The 14,250-nt window shown below is 38.3% G+C and overlaps 1 protein-coding gene and 1 long non-coding RNA gene across 4 annotated transcripts in view; one reads left to right on the plus strand and one right to left on the minus strand.

Moving 5' to 3' along the window:
- Positions 1 to 13,185, minus strand: part of AOX1 (aldehyde oxidase 1) — a 37,644-nt gene extending 24,459 nt beyond the window's left edge. For 2 of the 3 annotated variants that reach the window (XM_077785130.1, XM_021555356.2), the window contains exons 1-14: positions 13,082 to 13,185; positions 12,090 to 12,147; positions 11,042 to 11,138; positions 8,874 to 8,982; positions 8,199 to 8,325; positions 7,251 to 7,312; positions 6,573 to 6,653; positions 5,718 to 5,798; positions 4,506 to 4,650; positions 4,240 to 4,332; positions 2,384 to 2,535; positions 2,052 to 2,145; positions 1,247 to 1,356; positions 228 to 412 (exon numbers count right to left, since the gene is read on the minus strand). In XM_077785130.1, coding sequence (XP_077641256.1) covers positions 228 to 412; positions 1,247 to 1,356; positions 2,052 to 2,145; positions 2,384 to 2,535; positions 4,240 to 4,332; positions 4,506 to 4,650; positions 5,718 to 5,798; positions 6,573 to 6,653; positions 7,251 to 7,312; positions 8,199 to 8,325; positions 8,874 to 8,982; positions 11,042 to 11,138; positions 12,090 to 12,147; positions 13,082 to 13,141 — 1,454 coding nt within the window. In that variant the 5' untranslated portion in view covers positions 13,142 to 13,185. Of the gene's footprint in view, positions 1 to 227; positions 413 to 1,246; positions 1,357 to 2,051; positions 2,146 to 2,383; positions 2,536 to 4,239; positions 4,333 to 4,505; positions 4,651 to 5,717; positions 5,799 to 6,572; positions 6,654 to 7,250; positions 7,313 to 8,198; positions 8,326 to 8,873; positions 8,983 to 11,041; positions 11,139 to 12,089; positions 12,148 to 12,859; positions 12,971 to 13,081 lie in introns of all 3 variants that reach the window. The other variant, XM_021555357.2, reaches the window with a different exon arrangement.
- LOC116183854 (uncharacterized) overlaps positions 1 to 14,250 on the plus strand; it is a 75,647-nt gene that overhangs the window by 50,732 nt on the left and 10,665 nt on the right. The gene's annotated exons all lie outside the window — the stretch shown is intronic.

Genomic DNA, 14,250 nt, shown 5'->3' on the forward strand with positions numbered 1-14,250 from the left:
TTATCTCACAGGTCATCTCTCTTATCTCTCTGCATAATTCACACTGGAGTTGCACCTTATGTGCAAACTCCAAAATGCAACAATTCTGAAAACTCATCATTAAGACTTGATCATTCACTTGAACATAGAAAGCATCAGTCAGGCAAATGAAACCTTTCTGTACTTCCATGTCCCAAGATTTCAAAGTCCCTTTGTTCAGAGACCCACACAAGACAGAGAAATTTTACCTTCCAGTAAGTGTGCAACAGGTTTGTTTTGCACAGACTGTTGTCGAGACAGCACCTCCATAGAAAATGCTCAGATCCTTTATAACATCTGTACCTTCTTCAAAAAGTACCCTCATCCCAGCATTGGTTATTGGAAGAGCATTTTCCTGTCTTGGTGCTTGTCGAAATGCAGAGACATACTCCCCCTGAGCAAGATCACACAGAAGTGCAGACATGTAAGTACCTGAAAGTAGAACTTGTAACTGCACTATGTGAAGCAAGAGAACAGAAAATGAAGAGTACAAATTAAACTTCCTGAGTATTAAAGACCATGCACCTTCTTCTCTTGACCTTTCAGTAGCTTTACCATCTTTGATTTTCTAGCAGTTTATACCCAATCCTCCACCACGTACACAGTTCAGATGACCTAGATTTTTCACGGTAGATAACTGGAAGACAGGGATTTTGTGGAGCTGTACCTTGTATAACAAGACCATAAGTTTAGAGGCTTCAAAGCATTGCCAAACTTCAGCATTCAGTTGACAGGACACATAATTCTCTTTCAAGATCACATATCCACTCTTGCAAACCCAGTATCAGTTAAAGACTATTATTCAGTTCAGCAACATTTATGGAAACACCACACACGCATCCAATCTTATCCCATTTTAAAGAAAAATCCTCAAGAGATGACAATGCTTTACCTATTTTATGCCAGCCATATCACAGATGAGAGCCTGCTTTGGTGAGCACAATGGCAACTTGTCCAAGACCCCTTTCCACAGGGGATCTAGACAATTGCTGTTGCCCTCATCATTTTAGGGCAAACCTTTTTTTTGAATATTACTCTTTACATAGCATCACCAGCTACCTTGGTTGAAACTGGGAGATAGTATAGCACTGAAATGAATAAACGTAAGGAATTCAAAAAGTGAGCAATAACAGTACTAGTTTAAACAGACAGATTATGCCCCTTCTTGCTCTTTATTTCATAGTCTTTAACTCTGCATAAAGCAAATCTAAACAAACTAATAACTTACGTTCCTTGAATAGGGAATATGGATAGAGACTAAGATCTCTTCTGGCATAATGGTATTGTTACCAACTCCATCTGCAAAAATATCACTCAGAAGAATCTGTCGCCTTTGTCCTAAAAAAAAAAGCAACCAAAAAACCTCAAATGCAGAAAATTCCATACAATTTCACAATTAACACAATATCAACAGTATTTTAATTGGCAAGAAATACCTGCTGCCTTCCTCAATAAATAACCACTACACAGCTTACATAAAAACGATCAGTGATATGTTCTATAAATTTCAAATGGTTGCTCCATCTTCCATAACATCATAATACCAGATTCCTAAAAAAGTACCCAGAGGTCAATTCCCATTTTGTAATCCTCCCTTCCAATACTGCTATGATGATCCCACCCTCACTCCTGTCAATCTATTCCAGTTCTCTGCAGCTGCTGTCATAACTACTTTTCCTCCTAAAACATACAAGGTGAGGAGTAAAGAACTGCTGCAAAAGTGAAAAATTATTAGGAAGGTGGGGCTTTTGTTGTTTAGGTTTTGGATTCATTTCTTCTTTTCTTTTTTTGTTTTTCCCCTGAGATTCTGAACATTTCCAGGAGTCCAGAAAGAAATAAATGCTATTGCTTTTCCCCTTTTTTTGATATCTTATTCTGAAAGTGACCATATTTGTTATTCCATGATACATATTATGACAGTTAAATTTTTCAAAAGGAAGGTGATGAAACTGTGCAAGGAACCTAAATATCTCAGATACCTTTGAACACTTAAAACCTCATTTGTGCTACAGAGACAGGCTATCTTGTCCTACCTCTTGAAGCCAGATTGAGCATGCAGTTGCTGGCTGCCAGAACAGGATTCAAGTCTGAGGTTGATTTCCTACTTATGATGTTTCCACCAAATGACTTGAAAAAATAAAGCAGTTTATGTTACCTTTCACTGTAATCATATTTTTACGTTAAGTGAGAATATGACATGTGAACTATATGTACATTTATACATATTGAAAGCTACAAAAAGAGGTATTGATAGAAAATTCATGGCAAAATCAAAATTAAAAATGCAAGCTCTATAAGTGGTCATGATCAATTTCACATTTCTAACAATTTTTCAAACTGTTATTGCAAGTAATTCTCAACATACAGCAACATTTCTTATCTGTTCTCCGCCCAGAGTTCTCAATTGCTGTAAGACAGCACAGAAAACTCTCGTCTTCTCTTCAGGGAACTCGGCAATTGCATTTGTCAAGATGTCTTTCACTAGAGAGAGGCTGCAGGCAGCTCCCAGAGTTAATCCTGTAACCAAAAGATTACGAAAGTGTAACATGCCCATTGCTTTACTGCCTGGGTTTTAAAGCGTGTTCAGACTGTAGAGTTAGGACAGCTCGTGTGAGTGAAGGCAGAAAAAAGGAGAGGGGCCTTTGCATTTTAAAGGAACTAGAACCTTTCGTTTCAGGACACTGAGAGCAAAATCCCTAGAAATTATGAAATAGGACTAATACCTCATCTCTTCTGCTGAAAGGGAAATCCCTTCTCTGCTTCCAGCTGCACATCCCAACTGCTTCCCTTGCACCTTGCTTGGACTGAGTAAACGTTTAGAAGACATTTCACACAAAGGTGAGTCAGCTTCAAAATGCTTTTACTATACTCTTCCTATTTTTAAGCATGACTTTCATCCTAATTTCATCTTGATTTGCATATGTACCTTCTAGTTATTCTTCTAAGGCATGGGTAGGTAGCATTGGCAGCAAAAACACAAATAGTCCTAACAATAAAGACAGTATAATTTTTCCCACATGAAAGAAAACTCGTGTATTTAGTTGAGAAGTTTTTTTGTAAGATTATATTTCTAATCTTTTTGTAAATGGTACACAGTTCCCTTCTAGTAAAAACAATTATTTACATAATAAATGAATGTTTTCAATGAATACTGGGATTCAATTAAATATATAAATGAAAATATAAACAAATTTAATTAATTTTAATTTAGCAAAGCAATACTAAATTTTGTGTATTTAAAAGAAAAATGTAATCAAAACTTATTTTGCATTTAAATCTGACTAAAGAGAGGAAATGCTATTTCTGGCTGGCACACACGAAACTGCATGTCTCTTATTTTAGAACTAGTAAGTCTCACCTTCAGAAACCTAGGTTTTATTTACACACTTTAAAGAAGGAGTAAGCATTTTCCCAGCTTCTTTTCAATTCCTAGATACTCTTCAGCTAAGAACAAACTAGTCTTTGAATAGAACTGGATGACTGATCAGAAATAAAATGGATATTCTAAATGAAATGACAGAACTGTCAAACACAGTTTACCCCTTTAAAAAAAGTGGCTTCAGGAATATAGCAAGTAATTCATCAGATATGGCTTTTCTTAAAACTTTGGCTAGTACAAGGCAATTTTTATTCAATTACTTTAGACTATTATAGTAAGTTGAGACCTGTTCTAGTTGTAGTTCTAATCCACCAGAAATTATTTAAAACCCAAAACCTACCTACTCTAACTAAAAGAACCTCCATGCTTATTATAAACATGTAAGTTGAGGTACAAAATTTCTAACCTATTATAATTAATGCTGTTATGATTGAAAACAACACTACTTAATCCATATCAGCAATGCCAGTTTAATCACAGCCTTTTTCCAATGTAACCAAACATGCCACATGCTAACCCTCCCTGTGGTTCTGTATGGGTCTCTATGCTATTCAGCAGAGCCTGGTACAGCAGTCACAAAGCACATCCTGCATGACTGAGCACCAGAACCAGTATTACCAGAATAATCACCCTCGCACTAAGGCCCAAGATAATATTGCTGGTCAGCTCTGCACTGCCTCATGAAGACAAAGCCATCCTTCACTGTGTTGTTAGCAACAGCCCCCTTGACCTGGGAAAAAGCCAAGCATGCTTATAAATGAGTTGCTCAGCACTCTGGAATAGTGCAGCATTCCTTATTGCAAAGAAATTTTCTATTTTGGAAAAAAGTAAAGTGTACTGACCATCATTTGTGTATTTCAGCACATTCAGATCTGGGATCCTTGCAGGAGCAATAAGGATTGGATGGAACACACCTCTGAATTTCATGTCAGGTCCTACAAGATAGGAATAGACTTAGACAAAAGGCTTTTCCACAATAACAACTCTCACATACTGGAATATAAGCTTAAGGATGAAGATGCAAAAAGAACGACAAATGTAGCCCCACACCCCTCATGCACACTGGAACTAAAGCAAGAGGAGCCACCCTGATCATTCATGCACATACCCACACTGGTGTTCCCAACCACAAGTGGTGCTTTAGGGTAGGCAGCTTTCAGATCCAGCAGTTCAACCAAGCTTATGGGAGAAATCCACGTTACTCGCTCCCCACGAAAAAACAGAGTTTGTTTTGGTTGATTTTCTGCCATTCTCTGATGGAAAAACATGGCAGATTTAAATATTTAGACATATAGACAGAAGTGAGGTTTAACAGACACTAGACTGAAAGTCAAAAATGTTCTTAAACAACAGCAATTCTACATAATCCCTTAAAATTGGACAAAAAGGGGACAGAAATGTTATGCTGGCTAACGTTTCCACAGTGGTGAAAATTGAGACTGTGTGGGTGAAATGTCTTCAAGTAATTCCAATTGGCTAATAAACAAGAATGATAATAAACAGTCCCCTAGCAAAAGACGTAGGGATAGATACTACAATTGCTAAAACTGTTAGAAAAGCAATAAAAAGTACTTAGGGAGGTATTTGCCCACTTAGCTTGCTTGGAGAGCACCACTGGCACTGACAGCAGCATCCCCTTGTAGATTATGCATGCACTTAAGTGTCTCTGGCTGTTCTAGCACTGTTCACTGATCACTAGGAAATAGCTTGTGAACCAGTGCTGGTACAAACACACAGTCAAGAACTCTTGTCCTGCAGTTATCAACCTTTCTCCAAAGCAGTCAGCTAACTACAGAGAATCTGGCTTTGAATCTCTACGCTGATAATAAAGTAAAACAAACAGCTTTCAGTTTTTCTGGGCAAATACTGTCAGTAATTAAGGATGCCTAACTCTTCCCATTCCAGCTGTTTATATCTTTGGCATTCCTTAATCACTGGGGCTAAACACTCTCTGATCTGGGTGGCCATCTGAGAACAGACTAACAAAATTATTAAGCCACAAAATTGTTTTCCCATGTTAAAAAACTGTTTGTCGTTCAGTTTGATGTGAAATAGTTGTATCTTCAGCTGCTGGACTGAAAACTCAGTTTAGGTTGCTGCTTTATCTTCTCACCTAACTCTGCAGCTTAATTTTCCCAATATGACTTTTTTTGGTATGTGAATATTCAATAAGCTTACTGGGCAAAAAAACCAGAAAGGAGTATAATAACATTAAAATGTTTTGACATTTCTTCTGATTAATTACAGCTAAGCAGAACTTAAGAATTAATTCTGAACAGAGCATCAGAATGCTCTATATGCTATAAGTAGGAAAAGGTACCATTAGTTCTGGAGGGAATATAAGCTCCTGGGTGGGATCTAAGGGCTGGAATTCATCTGTTGAAAACAGGCTGGTGGGCACCTTAAAAAGAAGACAAGTAAAGACCAAGAATTTTCTCTCATCATTAATTTCATAAAACAACAATAAAAGCAAAGCCAAACCAATAGACTGCCACTGAAGTCAGTAAAAAATTAGTCATTTCATTATCATTTGGATTTGTTTTTAAATCACCATGCATCATTTGGAAGTGCTGAGGTGAAAGAAGTGTTAATAATAATATTTTCTTAAATTTTACTGCTAACACAAATGACAGTGCAGAAGCAAGCAACTGAAGGACTAAGTACAGGCTTCCTGTAGTTCTACTATAACAAAGTAGTTTCATGCCAACCTAAAGCACTCAAAACCCAAAAAAGTAGATCAGATATTACTGAAAGAAAATTAAGAACAAGGTGAAATATATATATGGATAAGAGGTTTCACATCACAATCATAGCTCTAATTTTTAAGAGTGTATAAATTCTTCAGAGTCAAGTCAGCAGTTTCCCTAAGAGCATCACTGATCACTGATTTAAGCAAATTTCACATATGCCCTAATGTCTTTCAAAATATAATTTTCACTCTATTGGCAGAGATCAGACTATTAATATTGCTGAACCTGAAGAACTGTTCAAATCTCACCCCTGGAGATGCAAACGACCTTATATAAACTATGTAACACATCAGAGCCACCTCAATTTTTCAAAATATTTCCAAATTTCTTGTGAGGAAAAATAAATATTTACCAAATACTATATGCAATATTTTTTCTCTAAGTTTTATATTGATATAGGGTCAGTAATATATTTTAAATGTTACCTTCTCTTCATTGTCAAGCAAATAATCTTCCTGATCCAAGCAACATTTTCCATTTGTTTTCCTTTGACAACAAATGGATTCCTAAAATAGGAAAATCGCATTAGGGAAATAGTGCCCAGAATGGCAATGAGTTAAAGCTCATAAGATAAGAGTGACTCTGTATTTCAATAAAGTTCTAGATTAAGTTTAATAACAAGTTGAATTAGAGGGATTAAGTGTTAAAGGAATGATATTAAAAATAATTTTAAGTCATCAAATGTTGACATCCTTAATACAAAATAATTCCCACTATGTAGAATTCCTTTAACATTGTGAGAGCAGACGTAAATGATTTGTATTGTTTCCTTTACTAATGTTCACTCCCATTTCTCCTCAAGAGGCTTCTGACACATTGCATTGCATGATAAATTCTAAGAATATGGACTGAAATTCTGCTTTTATTCATGTCAGTACTAACCCACAGTAAACAACATGGAGTTACTTCAGATTAGTTTTAATAATCCAGGCTAGATACCATGTTCACTTGTGTTTATAAATTTTTCTAATGAGTTAGGCCATTTACTCAGAGTGACATCTTGAAACAGGGAAGATGATGATCTCAGTGAAAACCTTGATGGCTTGTATATGCATATACACTGATGGCCCCAGTCTAGCACTCCTATCACCACCACTTCTTACCTTACAGAAGGTTTTACAGGCATCTAGGATTGGCCTGTATCCAGTACAGCGGCACAAGTTCCCTGAAGGAAGGAAATCGGTCAGAAAAAGCTTTGCTCTAAAGACCTGGCTTTAGAATGTTGTGTCTTTACGCGAGTCTTGTGTTTTTCAACCTCAGGGAAAAGTGCTAGCTCTCAAAAAGACAAAATAGAACAGTGTCACAAGACTTGGGACCCTGCAGCTCCTGACAAAAAATGCTGTTGTTTCAAGGGGAGTACGAAATAGTTGAGATCTGCACTAGAGTGAATGTTGGCTACAGCTCAGTATGCAGGAGAATAAAAGATTGTAGAGTATTTTTTACCCACTCAAAATGTTGTTCTCTTTACCCCTGACTTTCTTCTAGAGGTGAAGGAAGCTAGCATTACATCTCTAAGCTCACCACACAGCAACAGGAAATACCTTTGGCTCCACTGTGACTCCAGAGCACAACAGATGACAGAAGGCTGTTTTACCTTCCATAAATGCTCACGCTATCTTCAGTAATGAAGATAGTCTGCATCTCTCTGCCTTATCTGTTTTAGTCCTACTGCAAAGGGCCTGTCCTGCAAGGCTTATTACATTCTCAACACCAGATACAAACAGACCTTGGAGATGCTCAGATGCAGCTGCTTCTCCAGTATGACATCATTTTTGCACATCTGATTTTAAGCACTTCAAAAGACACATATGGGGATGTTTTGGACACCTGAAACAATCCATAGCTCCATGTTTCATTTTCCAGGAGAAAAGAATGACAGGGAATACAAGATCTGCAGCCAGTAACAACTCTTCTAGGAAGCAGAATTTGTAAGAGTACATCCTCCATGCACGCAGACGTGTATACTCACACAGACAGGCACTCACATAGACAAAGCACCTGAAGAAATGCTTCAGTAACACACCTGCAAACTAAAAAGTGGCAATATTTACCAGCCAGAGCTGCAATCATCTGCTCTGAAGTTGGTTCTGGGTGGTTTCTTAACAAAGTGTATATGGACATCACCATTCCAGGTGTGCAGAAACCACACTGGGAGCCATGACACTTGGCAAGTCTTTCCTGGAATGGAATACCACAAACAACACTTATTCCAGCACTCATCTCTATTCTAATGAATGCTCTCTTAAATGGGAGATACCATATAAAATGTTGCCTTTGTAATAAATCAGACTTTTTAAGTAAAACACTTTAAGCAATATCAAATGAGAATAATTACTTTGGGTGTGATGTTCAGGCACATCTCACAACAAAAGCTAATTAACCTTCAGCAGACTTCTGGTTTTTTTGCACTTATACTAAAACACGAGCCAAAGGAACATTGTCCAAGACATATCATTAGCCTGAGGAGAGCAAAGCCTGACCCACTCCAACAATCATTACAAGCCAACTACTTGATCAGACTGTCAATATTAAAGTAAGATCCATCATGAGCCATGTCATCAGCTTTCATCAATGAACCACTAGAAAAAAATGTTGTCCCTGTTGTCATTTAGCAGGGAAAACAACCATCTTATGAAATTCCTATGCTCTAAAAGCACTGTCACTAAAGCCATTCCATCCAAAAAATAAACAACTGATCTTCCTATACAGTGATACTGCACTCTCACCTGAACTGGATGAATCCTGCTTTTTGTACTTCCAACACCTTCCACTGTAGTCACTGCTGCACCGTACAAGGAGCAAATGGGAAGCAAACATGCATTGGCTGAATAGTGTCTTTGGAACATAAAGGAGAATAAAGAACATGAATATTATTTTTAAAAACAAGTCTGAGTATTATTTTTCAGCCAGTCAAGACATAGTTCACACTTTCAAAGCAGTCACTATTAACATTTGGAATGAGAAGGGATCACTCTCTAGCTATGTCTCTTGTCCCCCATATAAAAGCATATCTATGAGGACAATTCAATGGAATTTACATCTTCCTTAGTATCTCAGTCTTTTTTAATTACTCTCTTGTCTCTCTTGCCCAGAAGGAACCTGTCAACTGTATTTTGGAAGAGGAAGATAGGGAAAATTACTGCAGTCATTGGCAGGAAGTAAAGAATTACTGTGGCAAATTTATAACCAAAATTCTGATCCACATCATATATGTCACAGCTGAGAAGGCCATGATACACAAAGTATCATTATACAATTTCAGAAAGCTTCAACCCATACACAGTAACACCCCACCACTTTGGAAGGTTCTGGTATCTGCCCATATATCACTCCAGAAGGCTGCAAGTGTCTGTCCCTCCTGTTCTTTAGCTCAACATTTTCTGCCCCTCATGTTCATGCATTGCACCTGTGTGCCCTCTGTTCCCAGTGCACCTGGCCACTCCATGGCTCATTGCTTTCAATGCTGTTCACCTGCTTCTCACAGCTGTAGCCCACTGGGACTGAGGCTTGGCTGCAGCCCCACTCCCAATTACTACAAACCGTATAACTACAGAACAACACACCAAAATGAAAATTCTTCAAAGCATTTCATAATTTTAATAAAATTATTTCATTTTTTAATACAGTTGAATTTTTTTTTCAGGAGTCTGCTTTAATTTTATCTCTTTAATTAACTTTAAATATTTTGTGTTGCATTCCAAAATAATTTAACTGTACAAAAGGACAACTGGAATGTTTTTTTTCCCACCAATAAACACTTTAGTGCACAGTGACATGTAACCATTTACCTATTTGACTGGACTTATCTCAACTTAAAAGCAAATCATTCCAGTTTTTAGCTTAATGAAACTTCAGGTTTGAGTTTCAAAATCTTTCTGTATAATGGATGGAGTTCAGTAGTAAAGGGCTGGCAAGACACTTCTGCCTACCCTACCTTCCCACCAATCATATGACAGTATGCTGGTTTTGGATGGGATAGAGTTAACTTTCTTCACAGCAGCCAGTGTGAAACTGTGTTTTGGATGGGATAGAGTTAACTTTCTTCACAGCAGCCAGTGTGAAACTGTGTTTTGGATTTGTGCTGGAAACGGTGCTGATAACACAGGGATGTTTAGTTACTGCAGAGCAGGGCTTACACAGAGTCAAGGTCTTTTCTGCCTCTCACCCCACCCCACCAATGAGGAGACTTTGGGACACAAGAAACTGGGAGAGGACACAGCTGGGACAAGTGACCCAAAATGACCAAAGTCATATTCCATGTCATATGGCAGCATGTGCAGCATATAGAGCCACGGGAAGAAGAAAAGGGTGAAAGTTTTGTGTTTGTCTTCCCAAGTAACCACCACAGATGATGGTGTCCCGGCAGTGGCTGGACATCTGCCTGATGATGGGCAGTAGTGAGTAAATTGCCTAATTCACTTTGTTTGCACAAACAGCTTTTGCTTTATCTATTAAACCATCTCTTCTCAACCCATGAGTTTTCTCTTTTACCATTCTGATTCTCTCCCCCACCCCACTGGGGGGATTGAGTCAGCAGCTACATGGTCCTCAGTTACCAGCTGCATTTAAACCACTGAAAAGACTTGCAGGTAGGAGCCACATTCCAGTGGTCAAGCCAAAGGGTCTTAAATTAATGCCTCCTACAACCTCTTGCAGGTGATATCAGTACTTATAAGTAAACCAAGCATTTGAGTATGACAGTTCAGCAAATTTACAATACAGCTGAATCAACAGCAATTTTTACAGCATTCTCCTTTTGGATTAAAGTGACCCTTCCTCTAGATGCTTTTTTAATTACGTACAAGTTCTAAAACTCTGTTTTAAAGGTTTCCTATCTGTAAATGGTATCAACAATCAATTTTCTGCAGGTTTCAAAATATTCTGTTGAGGATACCGTATCTTCTTTGAAGCTGGTTCATAAGTTGATATCATCACTGTGCAAGCACCACAGCCACCTCCTCCACAGCCATACTTAGTTCCTGTAAGACAGACTGAAAATTCTCACATTAGGGAAAATAATTATCTGGTTCCATTCTGGGCTTTATTCCACTCAAAGGCTTGAAACCACCTTTTTTCCTAAACCCCTAAGGAATACAGATTTTTTTTGGTATCAGCATATGTACTGGACTCCTTTCTATATTGAAATAAAATTTCCAGTGAAAGGAAGATGGAAGCTAAGGAATTACAAGACCAAAATCCTCTTCCCAAGAAAACAGAAAACTTGATTATAATTTATTTTGGAAGAGGAGTAAGTTGAGACAGAAAAGGGAAGTGAAAAATATTTCTCCAAGTCAAAACTCAAAGGAAGAAGTATGTAATGGGCAAACCAGCTGTATATCTGAAATTCCAGTGGAACACTAGAACCAATTTCCCAGTTTCTCCCAGAAGGCCCACTTATAGTCAGGATATTTGTCTTGCATCTCATCTGAAGGATCACACTTCTCAGAGAAGTGTTCATTTCTGTGAATCTGGAACAGTGGCCAGTCGAAAATTGAGAATCAATAAACAGCTATTTTAATGCTCCAAAGACAGCAGGAGGAAGATGCCTTTTTGCCCCATAAAATTCCATTAGCCTCAGGTTCTCATCACAAGATCTCCCCTTTACCAGGAGAGAGACTATTACAAAGATTGGAGACTCCTGTCAAGCTACTGACCACTAGGTTTTTAGACTTCTTTATGTGGTGGGAGGGGAGGAACACAGACATGTATTCATTGTGCCTGATGGCATACTCTGTGTGTTTAAAAAGTCAGGCTAAAAATACAGCAGCTCAACTGAAGAATATTTGGATTAAGAAAGAGACAACATTTAGTGTGGTTGATTTATCTTAAAGGAATCACAACTTCCTTAATCTGGTAATTAAACCTTGAATTAAAATTTATTAGAATTTTACTTGAATAAGGCTTTCATGAGTGACTTTAGGGAATAGACAAGAAAAGGATACGCCTCTTTCGCAGATAAGCCAAGAGCATTTGTTCAGGATCAGCATTTTTCTCTATTATCTACAGAAGGAAGTAAAAACAAGGTTTTATTAAGAGACCAAGGCTTTTCAAAATTTAGGGCACAGACTACATTCACACAAAACCAGAAGAGAATCCTTCTCTGCTTCCTTCTCACAGAACTGCACTAATTGCCAAACACCGCAGGAGAGTTTGGGCTCCTTCTGGAAATTCCTTTTCAGACAGATGCATTTCCAGAAAAGAAGTGATAGGGCACCTTGCAAGTACTAAAAATAACTGCTGCTCAGTGAAATGTTATACTGAGGGAACCGACCTTTGGCCACATTAGAAATAAGAATGCAGAACTTTAAAGACAGCATAAATAACTAACTAATGATTTGAAGATTTTAACGTCTCCCTGGCACTCTGACGAACTGGAATAAAGACTACAGGAAGCCTGTAAGGCTATCGGCAGTAGCAATTTCTTTTCTAGTTTTATTTATATTAACCTTCACTTGCTGTAAGAAACCGACAACAGCAACAGAAATACCCACATTCTTGATTGAGTACAGTATTTCTTATTTGGTCACTTAGAATCAGCTAGTTTCTTACAGCTGCTTTGGATCAAGAACCAGTCCTTGCAATATTATCTTTATACTCAATAGTCTAAATTTGGGCACTGGAGTCTTGCTTTCACTTGTGCCTCTGAAAACCTGACACCATCAAAGATAGGACGAGAAGCCAGACATAAAAATGAAAAAAGTGGTTTGCTTACCAGCCAAGTTTGATACCCAGCTGAAAGTGTGTTTCACTTTGACACGGTTTTTCTCCAAACACAGCAGAGCTAGCCAAAATGGGATGCAACCATCCAGCCTTCTTCTGGAGGCTTGTGTGAGGATTCGGTTAGACTCGTATGAATAAGTCTAAGGGAGCCCAATCTTTGCCCTACGGGGTTCCTTCAGGCACAGCAGCCCCTCTCTCTCCTGGTTATACTTACTTTCCTCCCGTTGACATAGAAAACGAGCTCCTCAGCCGCCGCGGCCGCCGGCAGGGCCATGGTCCGCAGCCCGGGGCCGGGAGCAGCAGGCAAGCCCGGGCAGCCGGGCGCGCCTCGTTCTGCGGGGCGGGGCCCGGCGCTGCGGGGCGGGCGCGGAGAGCGGGGCCGGCCCGGGGATAGCGCGGGCACCGTCTTCAGCGTCCTGAGCTGACTGCAAGTATTCAATTACTTCAGCCTTCTAAGGTGTTATTTAAGTGCTGGAAAGCTAAGCCATACCTCACACTTTCTCAAAGGACACAGGTGTTCCTGCAGAACGAAAGGGCAACATTAACACTGTGCACTGTTATCAGGTTCTTATAATAAAATCACCAAGAGTAATTTTAAATTGAGATAAAATCCAGCAATGTAGTGATTGTGAGACCAATGGGATTTTTGTTTATACTTGCATTCACAAAATAATAAGCAGTGAGGTCCAGGTATCATAACCATTTGTAAGGGCTACTTGTGCAGGCAAGGGTTTATAGAAAAAAATACTTTCTTCTTTTTGTATCATCAAAATATATGGAATCAATTTCCTACAAAATTTCAATTAAATTGAGTAAACATGAGAAAAAGCAACTTTAAAGCTACAAAAAGAAGTTCAAATTACCTTATCCTCAGCAAAATTATCCTAATTCCTGGTGATGGCTACACATTGATTTTTATGTCAAAAGCATGAGCTGCTTTTATGTCATTTTTCTGGAAAGAGCTTCTAATTTATCAAATGACCTGGTAAAACAAACACATACAGTGAAGGTTCAAAGACAAGCAACATTCTGTATACTGCTTTTGTGTGATCATTTTGTATACAATTAAAAGAAATGCAATCTCAGAAATAACAAAGTGAGTTTTCTCTGTGTTCTATTATTGAACATCAATTTGAGCAACAATAGTGAGGATGGAGAAAACAAGCACAGAAGGGAAGTAGCAATAATATGATTTTACAGTTACTTAAAATAATTTCTGTGATCTTCAGCACACTTTTTTATCCTTTTTCACTTTGAAGGGTATCTATACTAAAGGAATGGAAGAGATGCAGGCATAAAGACCTAGGCGTTTTACTTTTATTCAAAATTTCATGCTTGTAATTTGGGACACCCTAGCAGTCTAGCTGGTAACACCTGAGGCTG

The sequence above is a fragment of the Lonchura striata genome, chromosome 8 (genome assembly GCF_046129695.1).
Source record: "Lonchura striata isolate bLonStr1 chromosome 8, bLonStr1.mat, whole genome shotgun sequence".
Taxonomy (NCBI): domain Eukaryota; kingdom Metazoa; phylum Chordata; class Aves; order Passeriformes; family Estrildidae; genus Lonchura; species Lonchura striata.